At 45.7% G+C, this 21,943-nt stretch overlaps 1 protein-coding gene across 1 annotated transcript in view; it reads left to right on the forward strand.

The window, feature by feature from the left end:
• The window catches only part of PDE6A (phosphodiesterase 6A), a 64,123-nt gene that overhangs the window by 23,556 nt on the left and 18,624 nt on the right, over window positions 1–21,943 (forward strand). The window contains exons 7-17 of the mRNA XM_043598173.1: window positions 5,629–5,695; window positions 8,377–8,424; window positions 11,640–11,789; window positions 12,291–12,434; window positions 14,356–14,421; window positions 14,635–14,781; window positions 16,055–16,162; window positions 17,823–17,932; window positions 19,422–19,509; window positions 19,693–19,793; window positions 20,213–20,320. Of these exons, the coding sequence (XP_043454108.1) occupies window positions 5,629–5,695; window positions 8,377–8,424; window positions 11,640–11,789; window positions 12,291–12,434; window positions 14,356–14,421; window positions 14,635–14,781; window positions 16,055–16,162; window positions 17,823–17,932; window positions 19,422–19,509; window positions 19,693–19,793; window positions 20,213–20,320 (1,137 nt within the window). The remainder of the gene's footprint in view (window positions 1–5,628; window positions 5,696–8,376; window positions 8,425–11,639; window positions 11,790–12,290; window positions 12,435–14,355; window positions 14,422–14,634; window positions 14,782–16,054; window positions 16,163–17,822; window positions 17,933–19,421; window positions 19,510–19,692; window positions 19,794–20,212; window positions 20,321–21,943) is intronic.

Consider the following 21,943-nt stretch of genomic DNA (forward strand, 5'->3'; position numbering starts at 1 on the left):
CCCAGGAGTGAGAGCCAGAATACTTGCAAATATCCTGACTGCCAAAGTATGTGCCATCTAAACTAAGAGAGGGGAGGGGTGCCTGGGTGGCTCAGTTGGTTAAGCGGCCGACTTCAGCTCAGGTCATGATCTCGCGATCCGTGAGTTCGAGCCCCGCGTCGGGCTCTGTGCTGACAGCTCAGAGCCTGGAGCCTGTATCAGATTCTGTGTCTCCCTCTCTCTGACCCTCCCCTGTTCATTCTCTGTCTCTCTCTGTCTCAAAAATAAATAAACATTAAAAAAATTAAAAAAAAAATAAACTAAGAGGGGAAAACTGAATAGTAAGTGAATGGCTAATCAAACCAAAAGAAGACAAAGTAAGGTTTAGAAAGAACATAGAACAGGTGGAAAAAAAGTAAAAAGTGCACATTAAGATAATATTTAAATCAAAATATACCAATAATTACTTTAAATATAAGTCAGTTAAATGTCCCAGTTGAATGACAAAGATTGCCAATCTGGATAAGAGAGATATCTATCATATTTCATTGGTTCTAAGATGTATAGTTTTCTACTTTTTGACGTTTCTGAAACAGAATCAATGACACTGTATAATTGCTATCAGCCAGATGGCAGTCATGATGTAGTTGTTATTGACTGTCTATGCATGAACTTGGCCATGACCATTCATATTGCTGGGACTTCAGCTGAGTTATGTGCACTGTTGGTTGTACCCATATTGAATTTAATTGCCATATAAAGTAACTAAAAGAGAGTATATCCTATAACACAGCACTGAAACAAAAAGTTGTTTTGAATGGCACAAAAAGATAAGAAAAGGTGTGGAATATAAAAATCTGTTTCTAAATTCTAAAAGAGGGGCGCCTGGGTGGCTCAGTCGGTTAAGCATCCAACTTTGTCTCAGGTCATGATCTCACAGTTCATGAGTTCAAGCCCCACATCGGGCTCTCTACTGTCAGCCCAGAGCCCACTTCAGATCCTCTGTCCCCCTCGCTCTCTGCCCCTCCCCCTACTCAACTAGAAGCTAGAAGGCCAAAGGCCCTATGTAGTCCAGAGGTGGCACAGGAGGAGCAGGTGTGAGAGGGGGCTGGAGGGGCAGACAGAAGCCGTCTATCACAACAATGAAATGTGAAAAGAAGTGAAGGGGGCCACTTCCAAAGGGATGTGTAAGAGTTAGTATCTCGTTCTTTCTCTCCCTCTCTTTCTCTCAAAAATAAATAAACACTAAAAATAAATAAATTAATGAATTCTAAAAGAGGTCTGTTGATATTAATAAAGTAATAATTACAAGTTCAAACTGCATTATGTTTCAGATTAAGTGGCAGCATTTTATCTTTCTCAGTTTCCATGTAAGAAATGGTCTGTCAAGGAACGTTTGGCTTTCTAGATACGAAGAAATACTATATATCCTGTTTATAAGAGATCTACCTAAAAGATAAGAATCCTGAGAGGTTGACAGTAAAAGAATGAAAAAAAATATATACCATGCAAATGCTAATAGAAAAAGCTGATACAACTCTATTAATATCAGGTAAAATTAGACATTATGACACAGAGCATAAGTAGAGATATAGGTAGTCACTTCTTAATGATAAAGGGGTTAATTCATCTGGTTATTACAGGAAGATATTATAATTCTTAATTTGTATACACTTAATAACACGGCCTCAAAAAAAAAAAAAAGCAAAGCTGACAGAAATATAAGAATGTATAGACAAATCCATGTTTGTTAATTGATAGGATCAGACTAAAACAGATATAGAATATTCAAATAACATAATTGAACCTAATCTAATGGATCTGTCTATCTATCTATCTATCTAGAGAGAAAGAGAGAACAAACATGGCACCCCATCCCCCACATGATAGGATACTTATTCTTTTCAAGCATACATGTGACATTTACAATAACTGGTGATATAATGGGCCACAAAGTAAACTTCATGTATTTCAAAAGATAGAAATAATATATGGAATGTCCCCCGGTCACAATAAAAATATTCTAGAAACCAATAACAAAAAGCCAATTAGAATAATCTTCATATGCAACTAGGGAAGCTAGAAATACCCTTCTGAAAAGAAGGAATCACTTGCAAATAACTCATGGGTAAAAGGATAAATCAGTGGAAATTAGTATAACTTCTGAACTGAAAAATAACAAAGACGCTACACGCCAAAACCTATGTGATGCAATGAAATCATGCTTAAAGGGAAATTTACAGCTTTAAATATACATGTTAGAAAAGAACAAAAGCTGAAAAAGTAATGAATTATGTAGCCACCTGTATAGGTCAGCGTCCCAACAAACAGTAGGTGTCACGTTCAAAATAGGATAATTCCAAGGAGGGCTTATTTACAAAGGGGCAATTACAGGGGTGCAGGTGCAATGAGGAAAACCACAAGAAAATGTACTAGTAGTGATGTTTTTACAAGCACTCCTGGCCCCATAAAGAGTTTTCTAGAACTTGAACAAAGAAGGGGTCCCATAGAACAGACCACCTTGAGAGAAGCATTGCCCTTTAGTCAAGGAACAGAGCAAGCCCAAAGCAACCTTGCCAGTGGGGGCCCAGGGAAATAAATAATCTGACCTCACTGTTCTATCTTCCTCTAGTCTTTGGTCAGGTCTCCCCACTGGGCCAAACTCAACTAGAAGCTAGAAGGCCAAAGGCCCTATGTAGTCCAGAGGTGGCACAGGAAGAGCAGGTTTGAGAGGGGGCTGGAGGGGCAGACAGAAGCCATCTATCACAACATCTCAAGAAATTAACAACAAACCCAAAGAATAAAGATAAGCCCAGAAATCAATAAAATATAAAAAGATAAATAATGAACAAATGCCAAAAGTTGGTTCCTTGAACAGATTCATGTGACTGACAAATTTCTGGCAAGACTGAACAAGAAAAATAGAGAGAACATCAAATGAGTTGTGTCAGAAATTAAACTGAGAATTACCACAGTAACGCAAACATTAAAAAGACAAGAGGATAATTTGCCAGAAATACTTTAAATTTAGATGAGACAGGCAAATCCCTGGAAAAGGAAAACCTACTAAATGCAAATCAAGAAGAAATAGAAAGCCGTAATAGTCTTAGAGCAGTAAAATAAATCAAAACCTTCCCACAAAGACACTCCAGGCTCAGATGCCTTCAGGGGTGAGTTCTACAAAATATTTAAGGAAGAAAGAATGCAATCCTCATGCAAATCATCCAGAAGAATAGAAAAAGTAGTGGCTGATATAAACTTGACAACAAAACCCAGCAAGGGCTACATAAAAAAGGAATATTCAGATTAAGCTCACTTGTGGACATAGATGCAAATATCCTAAACGAATTTTAGCAACCAAGGAATGAATAAGCCACAGGGATAAAAGGTACAGCATGGGGAATATAGTTAATGGTATTGCAATAGTGCTGTAGACAGATGATACACTTGTGGTAAGCGGGGTATAACGTATACAGTTGTCAAACCACTCTGCTGTATGCCTGAAACTAATGGAATCTTGTGTGTCAGCTACACTTCGATAAAAAAATAATTACTTTTTAAAATTTTAAGTAGGGGCGCCTGGGTGGCGCAGTCGGTTAAGCGTCCGACTTCAGCCAGGTCACCATCTCGCGGTCCGTGGGTTCGAGCCCCGCGTCAGGCTCTGGGCTGGTGGCTCAGAGCCTGGAGCCTGCTACCGATTCTGTGTCTCCCTCTCTCTCTGCGCCTCCCCCATTCATGCTCTGTCTCTCTCTGTCCCAAAAATAAATAAACGTTGAAAAAAAAATGTTTAAAAAAATAAAATAAATAAAATAAAATTTTAAGCAAATAATAACTACAAGGGATTCTATATCATGACCCAATTGGGTCTAATCCAGGAAGGCAGGGTTGGTTTTTAACATTTGAAACATCCATCAATACAGTTGGCTGCCTTAAGAGAAACATGATATAATTATCTCCATAGAGAACTTTCTTGGCTTTCTAAAGAGAATTTAAAAAAAAATTTCTTTAAGTTTTATTTATTTATTTTGAGAGAAAGGGAGAGAGAGCATGTGTGTGTGTGAGCAGGGGAGGGGCAGAGACAGAGGAAGAGAGAGAATCCCAAGCAGGCTCCACACTGTCAGCGCAGATCCCAACGCGGGGCTCTATCTCACGAACCATGATATCATGACCTGAGCTGAAACCAAGAGTTGGGCACTTAACCAACTGAGCCCTCCAGGCGCCCCCCACCCTCACCCCGCAAAGAGAATGTTTTTTTTAATGTTTGAAAATACTAAGTATCAACAGAGACATGGAAGAAAGGAAAAGTCTAATAAACTGCTGTATCCTCTAGAGTATATACCAGAAACAGCCACTTCGGAAAAGTTTGGCTTTGTCTAGTAAACTTGAAGACGTGCACATCTTATAACTCAGTATTTCTATCTCCTAGGTACACAGCATACAGAACTGAGAGCAGATACACATCAGACTGTTCATACATCATTGTTCACATTAACCCTAAGCTGAGGGAAAGTGCCATCCGTCATTGAATGGATACTTGGTCCTATTGTTTTACAAGAAAAAACTGGAGTCGGTAAAACAAATGGATTACAGCGACATGAAAGAGACCAAATGAAATAACAGACCCTGCAGGGTTCCAGCCACATGAAACTGAAAAACAGGCAGCATTAACCTAGAGGTTACTAGAAAGCATACTTAGGTAGTAAAACTCTACAGAAAAGCAAGAGTGTAACTAATCATGTCAGAACAATGGTTACCTTTGGAGTCAGGGAGAGGGCTGCCATTGGCAGGGACAGGTCAGGGACTTCCAAGGTGCTGACAAGGTTGTTCTTGACCTGGGTGTGGTTTTATGGATGTTCACTTCAGAATGATTCATGAAGATTTTAATGTGTTTCTCCACGTTTGTATTTTTTTTTCTCACAACAAACAAGCATAATCTTACAATAAATAAAAGATAATAATACTGGGGCCCCTGGGTGGCTCGGTCGGTTGAGCATCCGACTTCCCCTCAGGTCGTGATCTCACGGTTCTTGAGTTTGACCCCACGTTGGGCTCTGGGCTGACAGCTTGGAGCCTGGAACCTGCTTCAGGTCCTGTGTCTCCCTCTCTCTCTGCCCCACCCCTGCTTACACTCTGTCTCTCAAAAATGAATAAATGTTAAAAAAAGTTTTTAAAAAGATAATAATATCAAAAATAGTAATATTATCGTGAGGGATAAATCAGTATGTAAAGCACCCAGCTTAGTGCTTGGTACGTGGTAGGAGTTCACCATAGATGTGTTTCATCACTCTCTCTCTCTCTCTCTCTCTCGATGGTATTAAGCTACCTCTCTCCATATAAGTATTAATGGAAACGATGTGCTTCTTTTTGCTCAGCAGTCAATAACAATATGCTGAATGAATCTTGTCCTTTTTCTTGGATCGTCAAACTCAGCATGCACTTATAAAATATTGTATTCATCAGGCTTTTTTCCATGTCTAAATTTGAATAGTAAGATGCTTAGATAAGATTTGGGGGTCATTGAGGCGTAGTGAATGTAAGCAGGGACTGGGACCCCCCCCAAGAGAATAGAAGGGGGACAAGACCCAGATTCAAGGGTTTAGGCCAACTGTCCCTATATCAAAAGTTACCAGTTGTCTTTGGCCTTTACAGGAACCCACCTCCTGATCATTGGGCTTTAGTAAGTGGTCTCCCCACTTATGTTGCCCAGAATGGCCTGGTAAGTAATGCAACTTTGAAGGGGGAGGGTCTTGAATCATTGGAAGTGTGAAAGGATTTCAGATCGAGAGAGTAGGAAACACGGCGGGAAGTGAGTCTCTAAAAGCCTGAGTCTCATTCCTCAGTTCGCTTGACGCTTGGTGCAAATCACCCCATATTTGAGCCCGGTCACCCCTCTTTAGCCTTCCCCAGGCACACGCCACACAACACTGCTCCTGTAGCGAGAAGTTTACTTGTTGAACATTTTCAATGTACCAGGCACTGCCGTTGGCTCTGGGGATGGAAAGACAGATGCATCAGATACAGTGTCTGCTCTGAAGCTCGTAATCAACTGGGGAGATATTGTAAACAGATTCTTCTACTCCAGTGTGATAAGGGCACAATAGAGATATACCGGGTATAGTCTAGGAGCACAGGGTAGGGGGCATCTAAACCAGCCTTTTCTTCCTAGAGTGTCGGTCTGAGTTTAGTTTTAAAATAAATAGGGTCTTAGGCAGATAAGAGCAGGAAAGGGGATTCAGGTGGAGGCAGCGACGTGAGCAAACACGGGCCTGGAGGTTTGCACAGCAAGGTGTATGCAGTTGAGTGTGGCTGGAGTATTAGGTTTGAGATAGGAAGCCTTCAACAGACGAGCCTCGTGAGGGAAAGAAGCGCCAGATAGCAGTGGCCTTGGATGCCAGGTCACGGGATGGGACTTCAACCTATAGGCACTGAGTTTTTAAGCAAGAGATTGACACGGTCAATTTCCATTTTAACAAGATAACTCTGAGAGCTCCCTGGAAGATAGATCTGAAGATATTAAGAGGCAGAGCAAAAAGCACATCCTTACAAGCAAGAGAAGACGGGCATCTCAAGAAAGGCACAGGCAGCGAGGAGGGCTCTCGTTAGCAGCAACAGCCAGTGAGGGCCTACGAGCCGCGCAGTAAATAAATTTGCTCATTCAATACGCACGCAGGTCTGACAGAGACAAGATGAAGAGAGGGAGACCAGGGCTCAGATCTAATATCAGGAGGGTAAAGTTGGCAGGACTTCGTGATCATGGGCAGAGAGGGAGGGAGAGAGAAGGCAGGGCTACTCTCAGGCTTCTGGACTGGATAAGCAATGCTGACCAGAGGGTTGGATGCGAGGTGATAAGGTCAGTTTCAGAGAAGATGACACGGAGACGTTTTTAGGCAGCAAATGTCCAGTGGGCAGCTGAAGAGATGACTCTGAAGCTGTGGAGAGAGAGGAGAGCTGGAGACAGGGGACTTGAAAGACATCAGGACCAAATGGTTCTGGAAACCATGTGTGTGGATGAAGTCACCAGGGAGAGTGAGAGGGACCTGGGGTGGGATGCTGTTGGGTGCCAGCATTTAAAGACTAAAGAGGAGCGTGTGACGGCTAGAAGGAGGGTTCGGAGGTATCTGGAGACCCAGGCGGGAGTAGGTGTCATGGAAACCGAGGAAGTAAAGCGATTCAACAAGGAGAGAGACGGCCAAGCAGCAAAAGCGATCTAGTGACATAAGAACTGAAAACCCTATCGAGTTTGGCAATTAGGTCACTGGCGGCCCTGATGAGAGCGGGTTTGGTGGTGAGGCAGAGGTGGAAGCTGGCGTGGGGTCTGCGGAGGGGTGGATGGATGATAAGCAGGTAGAGAATCACAAAAGAAAAGAAGAGAAAAAAGCCTGGGTGGGTTGCTACTGGGACCGTGTTTGGGTGAAGAGAGATTTCACGTTCAAGGATGGGAGAGACTCAAGCAAGCTCATGGCTGAGGGAAGGAGCCCTCAGAGAGGTCAGGGGTCAGGAGAGAACAACGGCAACTGATGGAAATGGTCCAAAGAGAGGCCAGAGGGATGCGGCAGTAGGTAAGCAGCTCTTGAACAGGAGCAGAGACAGACAGCTCACCCTCTGAGACCACATGATGGTCACGGCCAATGGGACAGGCAGGGTCACTTCAAATCCTTTGGGTGCCTTTTTGAGAACTTGGAAAAAGCATGCCTTCTCAGTGGGTGAAAAGAAAAAGACTAGGGGCATCTCTCTGCAAGTCAAGAACAAGCTGGAGTTTAACTCCCAGGCAACCTTCAGTGGTGTGCTTTTGTGCAGTGTGCACACCATGCAACTGTACACGGTGGCCCCAAGGGCAGGGCTCTGGAGGCGTGAGGTACGTCCCATCCATATGGTAGGGTTAACTAGTTCAATTTTTAGGAGACGAATGTGGCAATATAAAACCAGAGCTACAACACTTTTATTTCTCATTCTACTTTGGGGTTTATGCCCCCAGAAAAAAACTCCTTCCTTAACAAAACAAACAATACCAAACCCAAATGTAACGGACTGAAAGATGCTTAGAGTAGCATTACTTATATTAATAGTAACAAAAACGGGATACCACCCAAACATTCAGCAAATGGGGGACAAGCAAATGAGATACTATGCAGCTGTTAAAAATGACAAATTGTAGCCTTAATTTCTTTCAAAGCTTAGAAATGACTGAGGAAGCAAATGGCAAGAACTAATGTTCGTCCAGGTAGCTTTTCTGTCCAATAACCTCAGTTAATCATTCAAAGCCATCTTGGGCATGTCTACCTAATGAAAAGAATGTGAACGCCTTGGGCAAGGACATAGCATTTCTGAAAGCAGGGCTTCACTAGGTATGCTATCGCGACTAATCACAGCTCTATTATTCCTCCTCATGGCTTTCAGATTTGCAACATCATGAATGCGCCTGCGGAGGACTTTTTCGAATTCCAGGCAAGTCATTTTTTGTTTGATCTCTTAGTCATATGATGTTTTTCTCCCCAAGAGGAGTAGGATGCATTAAAATCCGTCTATTTATTGGGAGGCAGTCTCGATAAAGTGAAAATGTGGATGGAAAAAAGTCATGTGCCCATGGAAGTGGGGAGAGAGCTAGTTTGGTAAATTCCAAGGTCCCGTTTGGTTTTAATGTTCACACCCTTTGCTTTCTGGCCTCAGGACCTTTGTTTATGCTGTTCCCCTACCCCCCCCCCCCCCAACTATCATGTCCTGCCCAAATCCTCTCTGCCCTTCAATATAACCTCAAACGCTATGAAACTTCCATGGAGTTTTACTCTGTTTCTTCTGGCTAATATCATTTCTGTCTCCTTGGGCTTTTCATGGAATATTGTTTAACACTCCATTTGATTTTGCCCGTCTTTTCTACGAATGTTTATGAAGGGCACCCTCTGTGCCAGGAATTGACACAGTGCTACACTGGCTGCTGTAGTGGACCAGACAGACATGGTCTTTATCTCAAGAGGGCTCATGATTATATGGGGAGAAAGGCCATGGAGTGCTGTTCAGAGGACAGAGGGACAGAGGAAGGGATCTCTCTGGAGACCTGACTTAATCTGGAATTAATCAAGGAATAATAATTGAGAAATTATGTTTGGGCAGCAAAGAAAGGGGAGAAGACTGCAGGAGGGAGAGGGCTTGTTGGAAGGACCTACAGTAGACCAATGGATTTGAGTCAGAGGCAGATCAGAAAGTGCCAAGAGGAGATTCTAGAGAAGTAGACTAAGGCCAGATGACGCACGGCCTGGAAAACCATGCCGGGGAGTTCTCTCCTACTATATTTCCCTTCCTTATCTTTTATTACCCTTCCTTGATTTCAGATTAACTCTCCTCAGCAAAATATCAGCTTCCTTTGGCCAATGGTTGGGCCTTATCTTGCTTGATATTTCCAGCTCCTGTAAATATTTGTTGAGGTTAGCACACTCGATATAAGAAAAACAAATCATTAGCAATCAGGAACTAACTAAGAAGAAAATAAAAATGTCTCTTAGAAAAATTCATGAATTATTTTTTTACTCCTTGAAGAGCATGTTGAAAGAGCTTCGTGAGGCTATCCTTCCAAAGCTAAAGTTGCCCATCTTGGTTTAGGGTTTTGACCGTGACCATGGGACAAGCCCAAACTGTTGTCACGTGTTGCTAACCTGATGGTATCCGTACAGAACTTAGTCTCTACTCAATTAACTGCACGTACCCACATGAAAAAATCAAATCTGATCTCAATTTTAGATTCTAATCTTCTTCCTCCAACTCATTCTCTACAAAGTAGTTTGGGTAGTTCTGGAAACATGGGTTGCATCAAGTACCTTCTCTGCTTAAAAAATCTTTAATGTTTTCTCATTTCGCTTTCAATAATAAGCTGTCTCCTTATCATGGCCTTCAGAAGGAAGAACTTCCCCAAAGGTTAAGTAGAGAGCCGGGGGGGTGGGGGAGGCAGACCTAGAACTCATGTTTCCTGACCAACAGCCCCTCGCTCTTTGGGCTGTAATCTGCACCCCTCGGGAGTCATTTTTCACCAGGTGCTGACTTCCAGCGTGACTGAAATCATCACCACTGTCGTTGTTGTCGTGGTCATTATCCTCGTCATCATCTCACCACCTTAAGAATCTTGGAACTTTCTGGGGCCCCTGGGTGGCTCAGTCAGTTAAGCGTCCGACTTCGCCTCAGGCCATGATTTTGCGGATCATGAGATCGAGCCCTGCGTGGGGCTCTGTGCTGACAGCTCAGAGCCTGGAACCTGCTGCGGGTTCTGTGTGTCTCTCTCTCTTTGCCCCTCGCCTCCTTGTGCTCTGTCTCTGTCTCTGTCTCTGTCTCTCAAAAATAAATAAACATGAAAAAAAAAAGAATCTTGGAACTTTCAAACTAGAAGACTCTCCAAGTACAGGAAGCCTTCCTTGATTTCCTTCCCTTCTCTGGTTCCCCCAGTATCATAACAAACTCCCCACGTGTAGTGCAGTTGCTCCTTGACCTTCTAGATTACAAGCAACCTGAGGACAACCTTTGTGCCTTATTCGCCTTGTTTTATTTTCAGCTTCTAGGTCAGTTTCTTGCACGTTCTAAAATGTCTGATATTTTATGAATTGGCAGAAAAAGAGTCTAGAAATTACCTCGTCCAGTCGTCCTCTTGTTATAAATGATGAAAATGAGGCTCTGACAGATGGAAAATGACTCACAAAGGGGACCTTGAGATCGACCAAGAAATTTCACCTCCGTTTTCTCGTATGTTCCACGAGGCACATATTCTTGCTACCGTCCCCATCTACAGATGAGAAAGTTGAGACCCACCGAGATAAGATGACATGCCAAAAGTAACAGAAAGTCACGTCAAGAGTCAAGAGTCAAGAGCTAAACAAACAAACAAAACCTTTAATTGTGGCGTTGTTAAGCACATTCCGGCACTTGGTGGCTTGAGAGAGAGAGAGAAAGAGAGAGAGAGAGAAAGACTGTATCTGCGAATAATCAGAAGCAGGTGAAACACTCCAGACGACTTTAATCTGTTGCCAAAATAGGTGAAAAACAAAGCACAGAGAGGAGCCAAAGGTTTTGTTTACACAGCTACAATCTGATTCGATAGGCTTGTTGCCCACCTACCCGCAGAGTCCCTAGTTGTTTTGCAGTTTTCATTTTGTACGTATTACCTGGAAAGCACGGGCACTTTTTAAATATACCTAAATAGCCTGTGCGGCAGAAAGTCTGAAAGTTGTGATGCCCAGAGTCACGTGAACTACATTGCCTGTTTAAACACATCTGAACCCCTTTGATTATCTTTAGTTTCCTCTCTTTTGCACATGTTGTTGATAACGAGCAGACCGAATTATTGTTCCCTTGTCCTTTTCTGACTGCTATTTCTTTTTCTTTAAGTTTATTTATTTATTTTGAGAGAGACAGAGACGGCGCTAGTGAGGGAGGGGCAGAGAGAGAGGGAGACGGGGAATCCCAAGCGGGCTCCACACCATCAGCACAGAGCCCGACGCGGGGCTCGAACTCACGAAACCGTGAGACCGTGACCTGAGCTGAAACCAAGAGCCTGACGCTTAACCGACCGAGCCACCGGGCGCCCCTCTGACCGCCATTTCTAGGCCCAGTTCTGTCCAGACTTCTGAATGAAAGGTCCTCCCGAGCAACAAATGTGTAACCCACTCTGGCTTCTCGTGCAGAAAGAGCCTCTGGATGAGTCCGGATGGATGATCAAGAATGTCCTTTCTATGCCAATTGTGAACAAGAAGGAAGAGATTGTTGGGGTGGCCACGTTTTACAATCGCAAAGATGGGAAACCCTTTGATGAGATGGACGAGACCCTCATGGAGGTATGGTTTGCGAGGAGGCCTTTGCCGTGGGGTTTCCGAGGTGGCTTGTTGCAAGCGTGCTGGGGGACCCTCACCCCTTGTAGCCGCTCCCCCGACTCTGCCTCAACGTCCGCTTTCTTCGCCCTCGCTTCGGCATTGCCCGTGTCGTCAGAGAAATCCACGCTCCCCTTAAAACCACTTTGAATTCACACACTTCACCTTTCAGCGTTTTTAGGATCACAGTCAAAATGAGAATACCTCCTGCCCCCACACAGGCCCAACACGTTCCCCTTGTGCGAAGGTATTAGGTGCTTTATCTGTGTTGGTGCTTTATTAGAAAGCGCGTTCTCGTCCATCGTTTTCTCTTATCCTCGCAACATCTCTTTGAGGAGGGCAGCGCCCAGCTTATCGAACCCACCTCACGGCCGAGGAAATGGAATCTTCAAGCCTTGGCCTCAACTGCAGAGGCAGGATCAAAGCCTGGGTGTCCTGCCTCTGATTCTTCTTTTTCCTCCCTTGCAGTCTTTGGCTCAGTTCCTGGGCTGGTCCGTCTTAAATCCCGACACCTATGAGTCAATGAACAAACTTGAAAACAGGAAGGACATTTTCCAGGACATGGTAAAATACCACGTGAGGTGTGACAACGAAGAGATCCAGACAATCCTGGTGGGTAAAGCTCTTCTATTGTTTCTGCTCTAGCAGCCACTGCATCCTGGAGATGTGGCCAGAGCAATACTAAAGCTCCACGAAGGCAGAGACAGGTAGGCTTGCCTTCCACGGGGATGGCCCTGGCCCCTCACGTCGGATGGATGGATGGATCCACGCGTATCAGAAAGTCACACAAAATGGCCGCCCTGTGTGGCTTGGGGACAGCTGTCCCTCACGCATCACCTCAGTCGTAGGGCCAGATCTTGGCTTCACAGCTCTAGAAATTCCATTTTTCACTGTGCTGAGGGCTGATATGGTAGGAGAGATAGAGTCGCCCAACCACAGCCTCTACTCTCAGAGGAATCTCTATCTGACAGCCCAATGGACGATGGTCAGTTTCTCAGAGACTCCCTCTAGGGGGTTGACTCATGTAGAAACCCAATCAGATCGCAGAAGAGTTGGGTGAGCGAAGAAGTATGACAGAAGGAGTTGGAGGTTACTAGGCAGTCCTTACACAGTTTAACCACGTTGCAGTGTATGAGGCAATTTTACACTTATAATATCGTTTGACGCTCACAATGGCCCACGAAGGTGGGCAGGGTAAGGGTTTCTATCCCCATTGTAGATATGAAGAAACTGAGGCCCCCCCAAGGGGGAAGTAACTTGTCCCCTAATCACCCAGGGGACATTAAATAGGTCTCACTCATTAAATAGGTCTCACTCAACCTTTGTCCGAATAATGAGCAAATTCTCTACCACTCTTATGAATGGACTGCCTTGTGAGGTAGTGAGCACCTTGTCAAGAGAGGCATCCAAGTAGAGGCTGGATGTGAATTTACCAGGGATGCTATAGAGGAGAGTCCTGCCTGGGGTAGGAAATTGGATGAGGCGCTTTCAAAGACACGTGGGAATTAGTGATTCATCATTACTGGGATTTTGTTCTCAAAAAGACCATGATCTTAGAAGTAAACTGAGTTAGCCAAATGGCATTGGATAGGATGCCCAGCTAAGCTCCCAAGACCTTGCTTATAGACCTCGCAAGTTGAAACAAGACAGGCCAATGTTTTCAGAAGTGATTTCTTAAGCTGGGAACATATCACAACACCTTTGATAATTTCATCTCAATAACTGATACATTCAAAGGAGAAAACATCTAGTGTGGATGAATTGACTCACAATTCGCTTGTCTCAGTTCACGATTTCAGCCAAGTGATGGGTATGTGGGCACTACGCAAGCATAGCTTCAGTGAACCAGTTAATCAGAAACAAGCAACTGGGTCCAGGTCCCCACCCCCCACCCCCACCCCCACCCCCACCCCCCACCCCCACCCCCCACCCCCACCCCCCACCCCCACCCCCACCCCCACCCCCACCCCGCCTCCTCTGGCACGCGTGTGGCGCAACAGGCCCAGGGAAGGAAGAAACTTGCCTTGAGTCAGGCAGCCAGAAGAAAAGCCAGAACCATGAACAAGACCTTCTGACTCCAAGTCAGTAATAATGACAAGAATATCGGGGCGCCTGGGTGGCGCAGTCGGTTAAGCGTCCGACTTCAGCCAGGTCATGATCTCGCGGTCCGCGGGTTCGAGCCCGCTTCGGGCTCTGGGCTGATGGCTCAGAGCCTGGAGCCTGTTTCCGATTCTGTGTCTCCCTCTCTCTCTGCCCCTCCCTCGTTCATACTCTGTCTCCCTCTGTCCCAAAAATAAATAAACGTTGAAAAAAAAATTAAAAAAAAAAAAGAATATCAGCAACAACATTATTTAATTCTAGTGCTTACGGTGTGCCTAGCACTGCACTAAATGACTTACATGCATGATTTAGTTTAGTTGCATGCTTTGTGTGTGAATTGGAGGAAAGGGAATGGAAATGGAAAGCGGAGGGACATGGAGACCCCAGACAAAGCAACTGATTTTTTTTTTCTCTCTATTTTGGGCCCTGGCAGAAAACCAGAGAGGTGTACGGGAAGGAGCCATGGGAATGTGAGGAAGAGGAACTCGCTGAGATCCTGGTGAGCAGGGCAGGGCATCCCCGGCCCTCGCGTGGGACTCTTGCAGGGTGCGCCCTGAGCATGAGCGTGGTGGGAGGCTGTCTCTGCAAATCAGGACCCTTGTCACTCTGCTCTGATCCTCCCGGCAGATGCAGGATGGGGACGGGGCTGGGTGGGGGAGAGACCCAGGAACGCTTCATGTGCTCCAACCACTTGCCTCTGTTCCTTACCCAGCAAGGAGAGCTGCCAGATGCGGAGAAATATGAAATTAATAAATTCCACTTCAGCGACTTGCCCCTGACAGAGCTGGAGCTAGTGAAATGTGGGATACAGATGTACTATGAGCTCAAAGTGGTAGATAAATTTCACATTCCTCAGGAGGTAAGGTCGAAATAAACCTCTCTGATTTCCTTTTTTCTTTTCTTTTCTTGCTTGCTTTTTTTTTTCTTTAACTCAATCTGCAAAGCCTCAAAAACAGTGCGCCCTCAGCTTGTAGGATTTAAAGCATTAGTCATGTTGCACAGATGAGTCATGTATCAGAAAAGAGACCTACAGTTCCTCTGAACTGTGGTGTTTTGGGGGCATTGCTTCTTGAGGTGGGTTGTAAGGCACTGAGTTCTGAGGCTGTGAATCAATGGCTACTTATAATCAAACAAAGGTGGGAAAGGCGGGTCAAACCAGTTCAAACAGGACTCTTCCCCTGCAGGATTCCTCTCAGTGTGCTGGGAATCTAGGTGGTTTGGGGAGGGACAGTGAAGGTGGGGCTGGGGGTGTGTTCCCTGCAGAATTTCCCGGATTTGTTTGATTAAAACAGTGGTTCTCAAAGTGCTGCCCCAAACCGCAACGGCACCACCTGAGAATGTATCAGCACCAATTCTCTGTCTCTCTTTTTTTTTTTTTTTTAATGTTTATTAATGAGAGAGAGAGAGAGCACAAGCAGGGGAGGAGCAGAGAGGGAGAGAGGGAGGGAGACACAGAATCCGAAGCAGGCTCCAGGCTGAGCTGTCAGCACAGAGCCCAACGCGGGGCTTGAACTCACGAACCGTGAGATGGTGACCTGAGCAGAAGTTGGAAGCTTAACCGTACTGAGCCATCCAGGGGCCCCAGTAGCACAAATTCTTACACACACACGCACACACACTTTCTCCCAGTTCTAATGAATCAGAAATTGTGTGTTTTAACAAGCCTTCTGGGTGATTCTGATGGGCACTCAAGTTGGAGACCCACTGATTTAGAGACTCCTTTTGTTTTCCTCTCGGGTAAAGCTCCTGACAGCATCTCCCAGGACAGTAGCTCTCCCGGGGCACAGTTTGGGAAACACTGATGAAGGTTAACTAGTGGAGTAAGTGGAGTGACTTACGTCTACCTGGTTTCATAACGACATCCATTTTCCTAGGATTTAGCAGCTTGCAAAGTGCTCTCATGGCAGGACTGCAGCTATTGCTGGCTGGCTCCTGTCCAGTGTGGGGGCTGGAGGACCTCTCTCAGGAGGCGGGGCCTCAGACCTCACTGCTTGGGACCTCCCTCAGGAGGCGGGGCCCCAGACCTCACTGCTTGGGACCTCCCTCAGGAGGCGGGGCCCCAGGCCTCACTGCTGGGGAGACTCCCTCAGGAGGCGGGGCTCCAGACCTCACTCTTGCGCGTGTGTTCGCAGGCGCTGGTGCGATTCATGTACTCGCTGAGTAAGGGCTACCGCAGGATCACCTACCACAACTGGCGGCACGGCTTCAACGTGGGGCAGACCATGTTCTCCTTGCTGGTGGTACGGCGGCGGTGGGATGGCAGCAGGATGGTGGCAGCTGGGGCTCCCATCACACCAGACGACCTCTGCACCTCCACCCGGCGGCCGCAGCATTGCTCTCGATTTGTTGCTTTTTAAAACTGATGCAAAAAGAGTACATGCTTAGCATCTCTGAATTCCGAGCACAGAGAATTGTGTAAAATAAAAAGCGAAGGAAAGCTGCAGGCTAACCCCAACCCCAGTCCAGTTATTTACAGAGAACCATAGCACAACACCTTCCACGTTTTCTTTTAGAAGCGTCGAGATGTATTTTTACACCGACACACACACTCACACGCACACACGGTTTATTTTATTTAGAGCCAATTGAATAATAATATCCTTTAAAATGCTTTTTTCATTTGAAAAAATATAAGCATATCAATCCCATTCTTCATATGTTTAATGTGTTATTGTGGTAAAATATACATGACAGGAGACTTACCATTTAAACAACTTTTATGTGTACAGGTCAGTCAGTGGTATTAACTACGTTCCCAGTGTTGTGCAAACATCACCACAATCCACCTCTAGAACTTTTTCATCTTCCCAAACAGAAACTCTGTCCCCATGAAACCACCACTCCCCGTTCCCCACTCCCTGCCCCTGGTGACCTCTTTTCTCCTTTCTGTCTCTATGAATTTGACTACCCTAAGTACGTCAGGTAAGTAATCTCGTACAGTATTAGGCTTTTTGTGTCTGACTTCTTTCACTCAGCATAATGGCTTCTCCACGATAGAATTTTATGGCCGCATAGTATCCTATATTATTCAGATATACCATAATTTCTGTGCCCAGCCCCCTGTTGTTAGACACAGGGGTGGTTTTTGATCTTTCACGGTGACAGACACTGCCCCAGCGTCCTTGGATGGACGTGCCTATGTGTACCTGTGTCAGCCGTTTTGGCTCAGACGGTTCAGAGATATTTCATGTAAAAGTGTGTCCCATTCAGATTATGATGCAAATCTCTGCCCTTGTCCAGCCCCACTCATCCGCATTTCTTCTCTCACGGCTGGAACGGTCAGGCCAGAGTAAGCACTGGGGCCTGGAGGCAGGGATTCTGGTCAGGCCACCACAGAAGGTGACAGTGACACCACAGAGACTTGATTTATTTCTTAAAGTCACAGAGTCAGCATCACGTCTCGCGAGCTCTTCCCCACCCTTTAGTCTAACACCCAGCATAAATAAGCAGTATGCGAGGGAGGATTCTCCTGGGCTGTGCTTAAACTATAGACCGGTTTGGATGGTTTGCTTTGCCAGTCCGGGCATGTTCCAAAACTGTCTGGATCCTAAAACCTGACAGTTGTGATTTCTCAACAACCATCTAGTCCAACGCCCTCCTCCTCCAGTGTGCAGATTGGGATACTGAGGACCACGGGGATGATGGGACCATGTAAGGTCATTCAGGAGTAAGGTGACCAGCCATCCTCATTTGCCTGGGACTGTTCCAGTTCGAGCATGGCAAGTCCCACATCCCAGAAAAACCCCCAGTCCCAGCCAAACATCTGGTCATGCTGTTGTGCCAGGGGGAGAGTCAAGGTTACGCCTGTGTTTCTAAGCACCAGGCCCTGGCCCTCACACCTGCTCTGCTCCCCACCCCTGCAAGAAAGGAGCGAGTGGCACCCTCTGATTACTCTTCCAGACGGGAAAGCTGAAGCGGTACTTCACGGACCTAGAGGCCTTGGCCATGGTCACCGCTGCCTTCTGCCATGACATTGACCACAGAGGCACCAACAACCTCTACCAGATGAAGTGAGTTGGCCCTTACTGCCCGCCCCCTCTTCCTCCCACTCCTGGGATTCATTACCCAGATCTGAAAGGCTCTCAGACAGATTGACTCACTGGCTAAGGGGGAGTCCCACAGTTCACAGCTTCCTTATTCCTCCTGCCCTTCTTCCTCCTGCGTAAACTCCTGTGATAGACAGAATAATGACCCCTAAATATGTCCATGCCCCAATGCCTGGATCCTGGGACTATGCTGCCTTGTATTCAAAAGGGACTTCACAGGAGTGATTAAAGATCTTAAAATATAGGGGTTATCCTGGATTCTCCCAGTGGGCCCCATGTAGTTAGAAAAGTCCTTGTAAGAGGGAGACAGAAGGTCAGAGAGAGAGAGAGGATGCTTCTCCTCAGAGAGGAGAAGGATGGGCCACAGCCAAGCAATATAGGTGGCCTCTACAAGCTAGGAGGCAAGGGGAACAGATTGTCCCCTACAGACTCCAGAAGGAAAGTAGCTCTGTGGATGCATCTTACTCTGAACTCCAGAGCTGTAAGATAATAGATCCTTATTGTTTTAAGCCAATAAATACATAGTAATTTGTTATAGCGGTAATATATTAAACTCCCTCCCTCTCCTCCTTCCCCAGCTGCTGAACTCATTTAAGCCAAATGTTACGAATATGAACTGATGCTGGTTCATTCATTCACTTTGTATTTTGTAATGCCCCTAGTGTGAGTGTGGTAGGCCCTAGGAGGTAGGCAAAGGAGGTACCATGGCAGCAAAACAGACCTAGCCCCTGTCCTCATCGAGCTTACACTCCAGACAGCCTCTGAAACGTGGTCCTTGAACCACGGCCTTGGTGGACCTTCACGACCACCGTGTAGGCTGGGTAGAGCAGGGACTAGTGTTATGCTCATATTATGGATGAGGAAACAGAGGATCGGCCTGGGGCCCACAGCCTATAAATCATAAATAGACGCTAGAACAGTCCAATCTGAGGCTAGAGATTGTGTGTACATTTTACCTTGCGGGAAGCTAAGTACTGAGCTCAGTGCTTGCACTTAGTAAGCACTCAACAAATATTTAATGAATAAAACATGCATAAACACATCGCTTGTGGGAATTCAATGGCTTCCCCTAAAACTCCGAGTATCACATCTAGGGCTTGGTGACCTTTGAAGTATGGCCCAGTGCCAATGTCATGGATGATTACAGGGAATCCATAAATCCCTGAAACTGCATGGGGTATTCTGTATGTTTGTGCTTTGGGGGCACACACTATTCAACAGACCGTAACTGAAAGAGGCTCGGAATCAGTTGTGGAGAAAACTAAAGCCTGAGACTTAGGAGACCTGATGCGGTCTCGCTGTGTGACCAGCTCTTTCTCATTTCTGGCCTTCAGCCTCTCCGCCTGCAGAATTAGGAGGGGATGGGACTGAATGATGTGCTCAACCTCCTTCTTGGCCCTTCCGTGCTGATTCTGTGTGTGTGTGTCTCTCTCTCTCTTTCTCTCCCATTCAGATCCCAGAATCCACTGGCCAAGCTCCATGGGTCCTCCATCTTGGAAAGACACCACTTGGAGTTTGGCAAAACGTTGCTGAGAGATGAGGTAGGATGGGTGGGGGCCCTCTGCGTTGGCTGCCGTGAGCCCCCATTTCACAAGAAGCCTCCGTGTGGCCAAGCAGCACTCTTCCCATTGGCTTGGGCTGCCTCTCCAAACAGCTGGGGTCATCATCAGTAGTTGCGTGGCTGGCCCGCCAGCATCACATCTCTTCTATGATTTTCTCTTTAGAGCCTGAATATCTTTCAAAACCTCAATCGCAGGCAGCACGAGCATGCAATCCACATGATGGACATTGCAATCATCGCCACAGACCTTGCCCTGTATTTCAAGTTGGTATTTCTTTCCTTTTTAAGAACAAGAATAACAATAGCAATGAACGTGATAATAACAAACACCGTAGTTCTAACTCATTTAACATGTACTGTGTGCCGGGCGCAACACTTGTGCTATGGAACATTAACTCTGAGTACATCCCCGGGAGTTCGGTATTATTACCCCCATTGTATCCACGGGACACTGAAATCTAGGGGAAGACATTTGCTGAGTGAGATCAGGCAACAAATTGGTGACAGGGTCTGGGTTAGAACCTAGGTGTTGATTCTCAGGCCTTGGTTCGTTAAACCTTTTGTTGTTGTTGTTGTTGATTACGTTGCTTTAATAAGCCTCTGTCTGAAACAGCCAGTGTTAGAAGCCGGGGTGTTGCCTTATTCTGAGATGAGCTCCTTCAATGAACCGGTCTATTTTGCAGGAAGAGGACAATGTTCCAAAAGATCGTGGATCAGTCTAAGACATATGAAACTGAACAGGAGTGGACACAGTACATGATGCTGGAACAGACCCGGAAGGAAATTGTTATGTGAGTTAAGATGGGGCTTAAACCCTGGTTTTCTTTTCTTCCTTTCTTTTTTTTTAAATGTTCATTTTTGAGAGAGAGAGAGAGAGAGCAAAAGTGCACACATGTGCACATGGGATGGGGGGAGGAGCAGAGAGAGAGAGAGACAGGGGATCTGAAACAGCGCAGACCCCTAGGTGCGGCTGGAACTAACTAACCAACCATGAGGTCATGACCCAAGCCGAAGTTGGACCCTTAACCAACTGAGCCAACCAGGCACCCCAAACCCTGATTTTCTGAAGTCCAGGGTCCTAAAGTGGGATGCTGCACTGACAGGGCAGCAAGGCCTGGGGTCAAGAGAGCCCTGGGACAGTTCCATTTAGGAGGCCTCCAACCCAGGAAAAAACTGAAGCTTTGCCAAGACAGAATTGCAGATATTATGGTGCGTGTTTAATTTTTGCACTAAAATACAAACCAATGTATTTTATTAACAATATTTTGTATTTTATAACAAAATATTATTGTTTTATTTTTCTTTATAGAAAAAGCATCACATTTGAAGTATTTCTATCATAAGAGTCAGAATTTTGGTAGTAAGGTGATATAACTTTAAAGGTTTTGATAAAACACCAAGCATTATACCAATGATGATTTGAGTGATATCTATGTGTCAATAAAAATATGTAGGCTTAGGGGCACCTGGGTGGCTCGGTCAGTGGAGTGTCGACTTCAGCTCAGATCGCGATCTCACGGTTTGTGAGTTCGAGCCCCGCGTCGGGCTTTGTGCTGACAGCTCAGAGCCTGGAGCCTGCTTTGGGTTCTGTGTCTCCTCCTCTCTCTGCCCCTCCCCTGCTCATGCTCTGTCTCTCTCTGTCCCTCAGTAATAAATAAACGTTAAAATCTTTTTTAATATGCTGACAATTTTTTTTGCATTCCTTTATATATGGCAATGTCCTGCAATATAACTCTGCTATTCACACCTCAGGTACATGATTTATGTCAGATTTATAGTGCCTGGCTGGCATGAGGTCTGGTAATGGGACTCACATTTAAGTTTTCTAATGAATACCTTCTTTCAATTCCCTCCGTGTGCCTCTGTGAGTCACCTCAAATGATGTTGGGGTGAGAAGTGTAAATTTGAGGCCTCTCGTGATGATGTGGCCCAAGTCAAATGATCCCCTGGCTCCCGTGTGATGAGTCCTAGGTATCGATGGTCAGGGAAGACCAGGCTTGACCAGTTCGCAAGGAAGTATCAGGCTTTATCCCCAGATGCCCCTGTGGAGATGAGGCTTGATTAAATCACAAATGTTGCAAGACCCTAAAACAGAGAAGAGGGGGCTGCTGGGACACCCTCAGGGAGGAGGGGCAAATCGCAAGTTGTCCTTCCCTCAGCCTTGCAGCTGTCCAGCCAGGCAGATCCTTTGATCTTGGGGAGCTGTGTGACCTGTTCCCAGTGATCAAGGGGGCACCCTCAGGCTATGGTTGCTCCCAGGAGCTGCCCGACTGGACATTTCAAAGTGGCGCCGCAGAAAAATTGAACAAATGGAAAGAACACCCTGTTCTTGGCTAGGGGCACTTAATATTAAATGTGGTCTATTCTCCCTAATTAATTATTCACTTAGGGCGATTCCAAGGAAAATACATCTA

This window comes from Prionailurus bengalensis, chromosome A1 (genome assembly GCF_016509475.1).
Source record: "Prionailurus bengalensis isolate Pbe53 chromosome A1, Fcat_Pben_1.1_paternal_pri, whole genome shotgun sequence".
Lineage (NCBI taxonomy): Eukaryota > Metazoa > Chordata > Mammalia > Carnivora > Felidae > Prionailurus > Prionailurus bengalensis.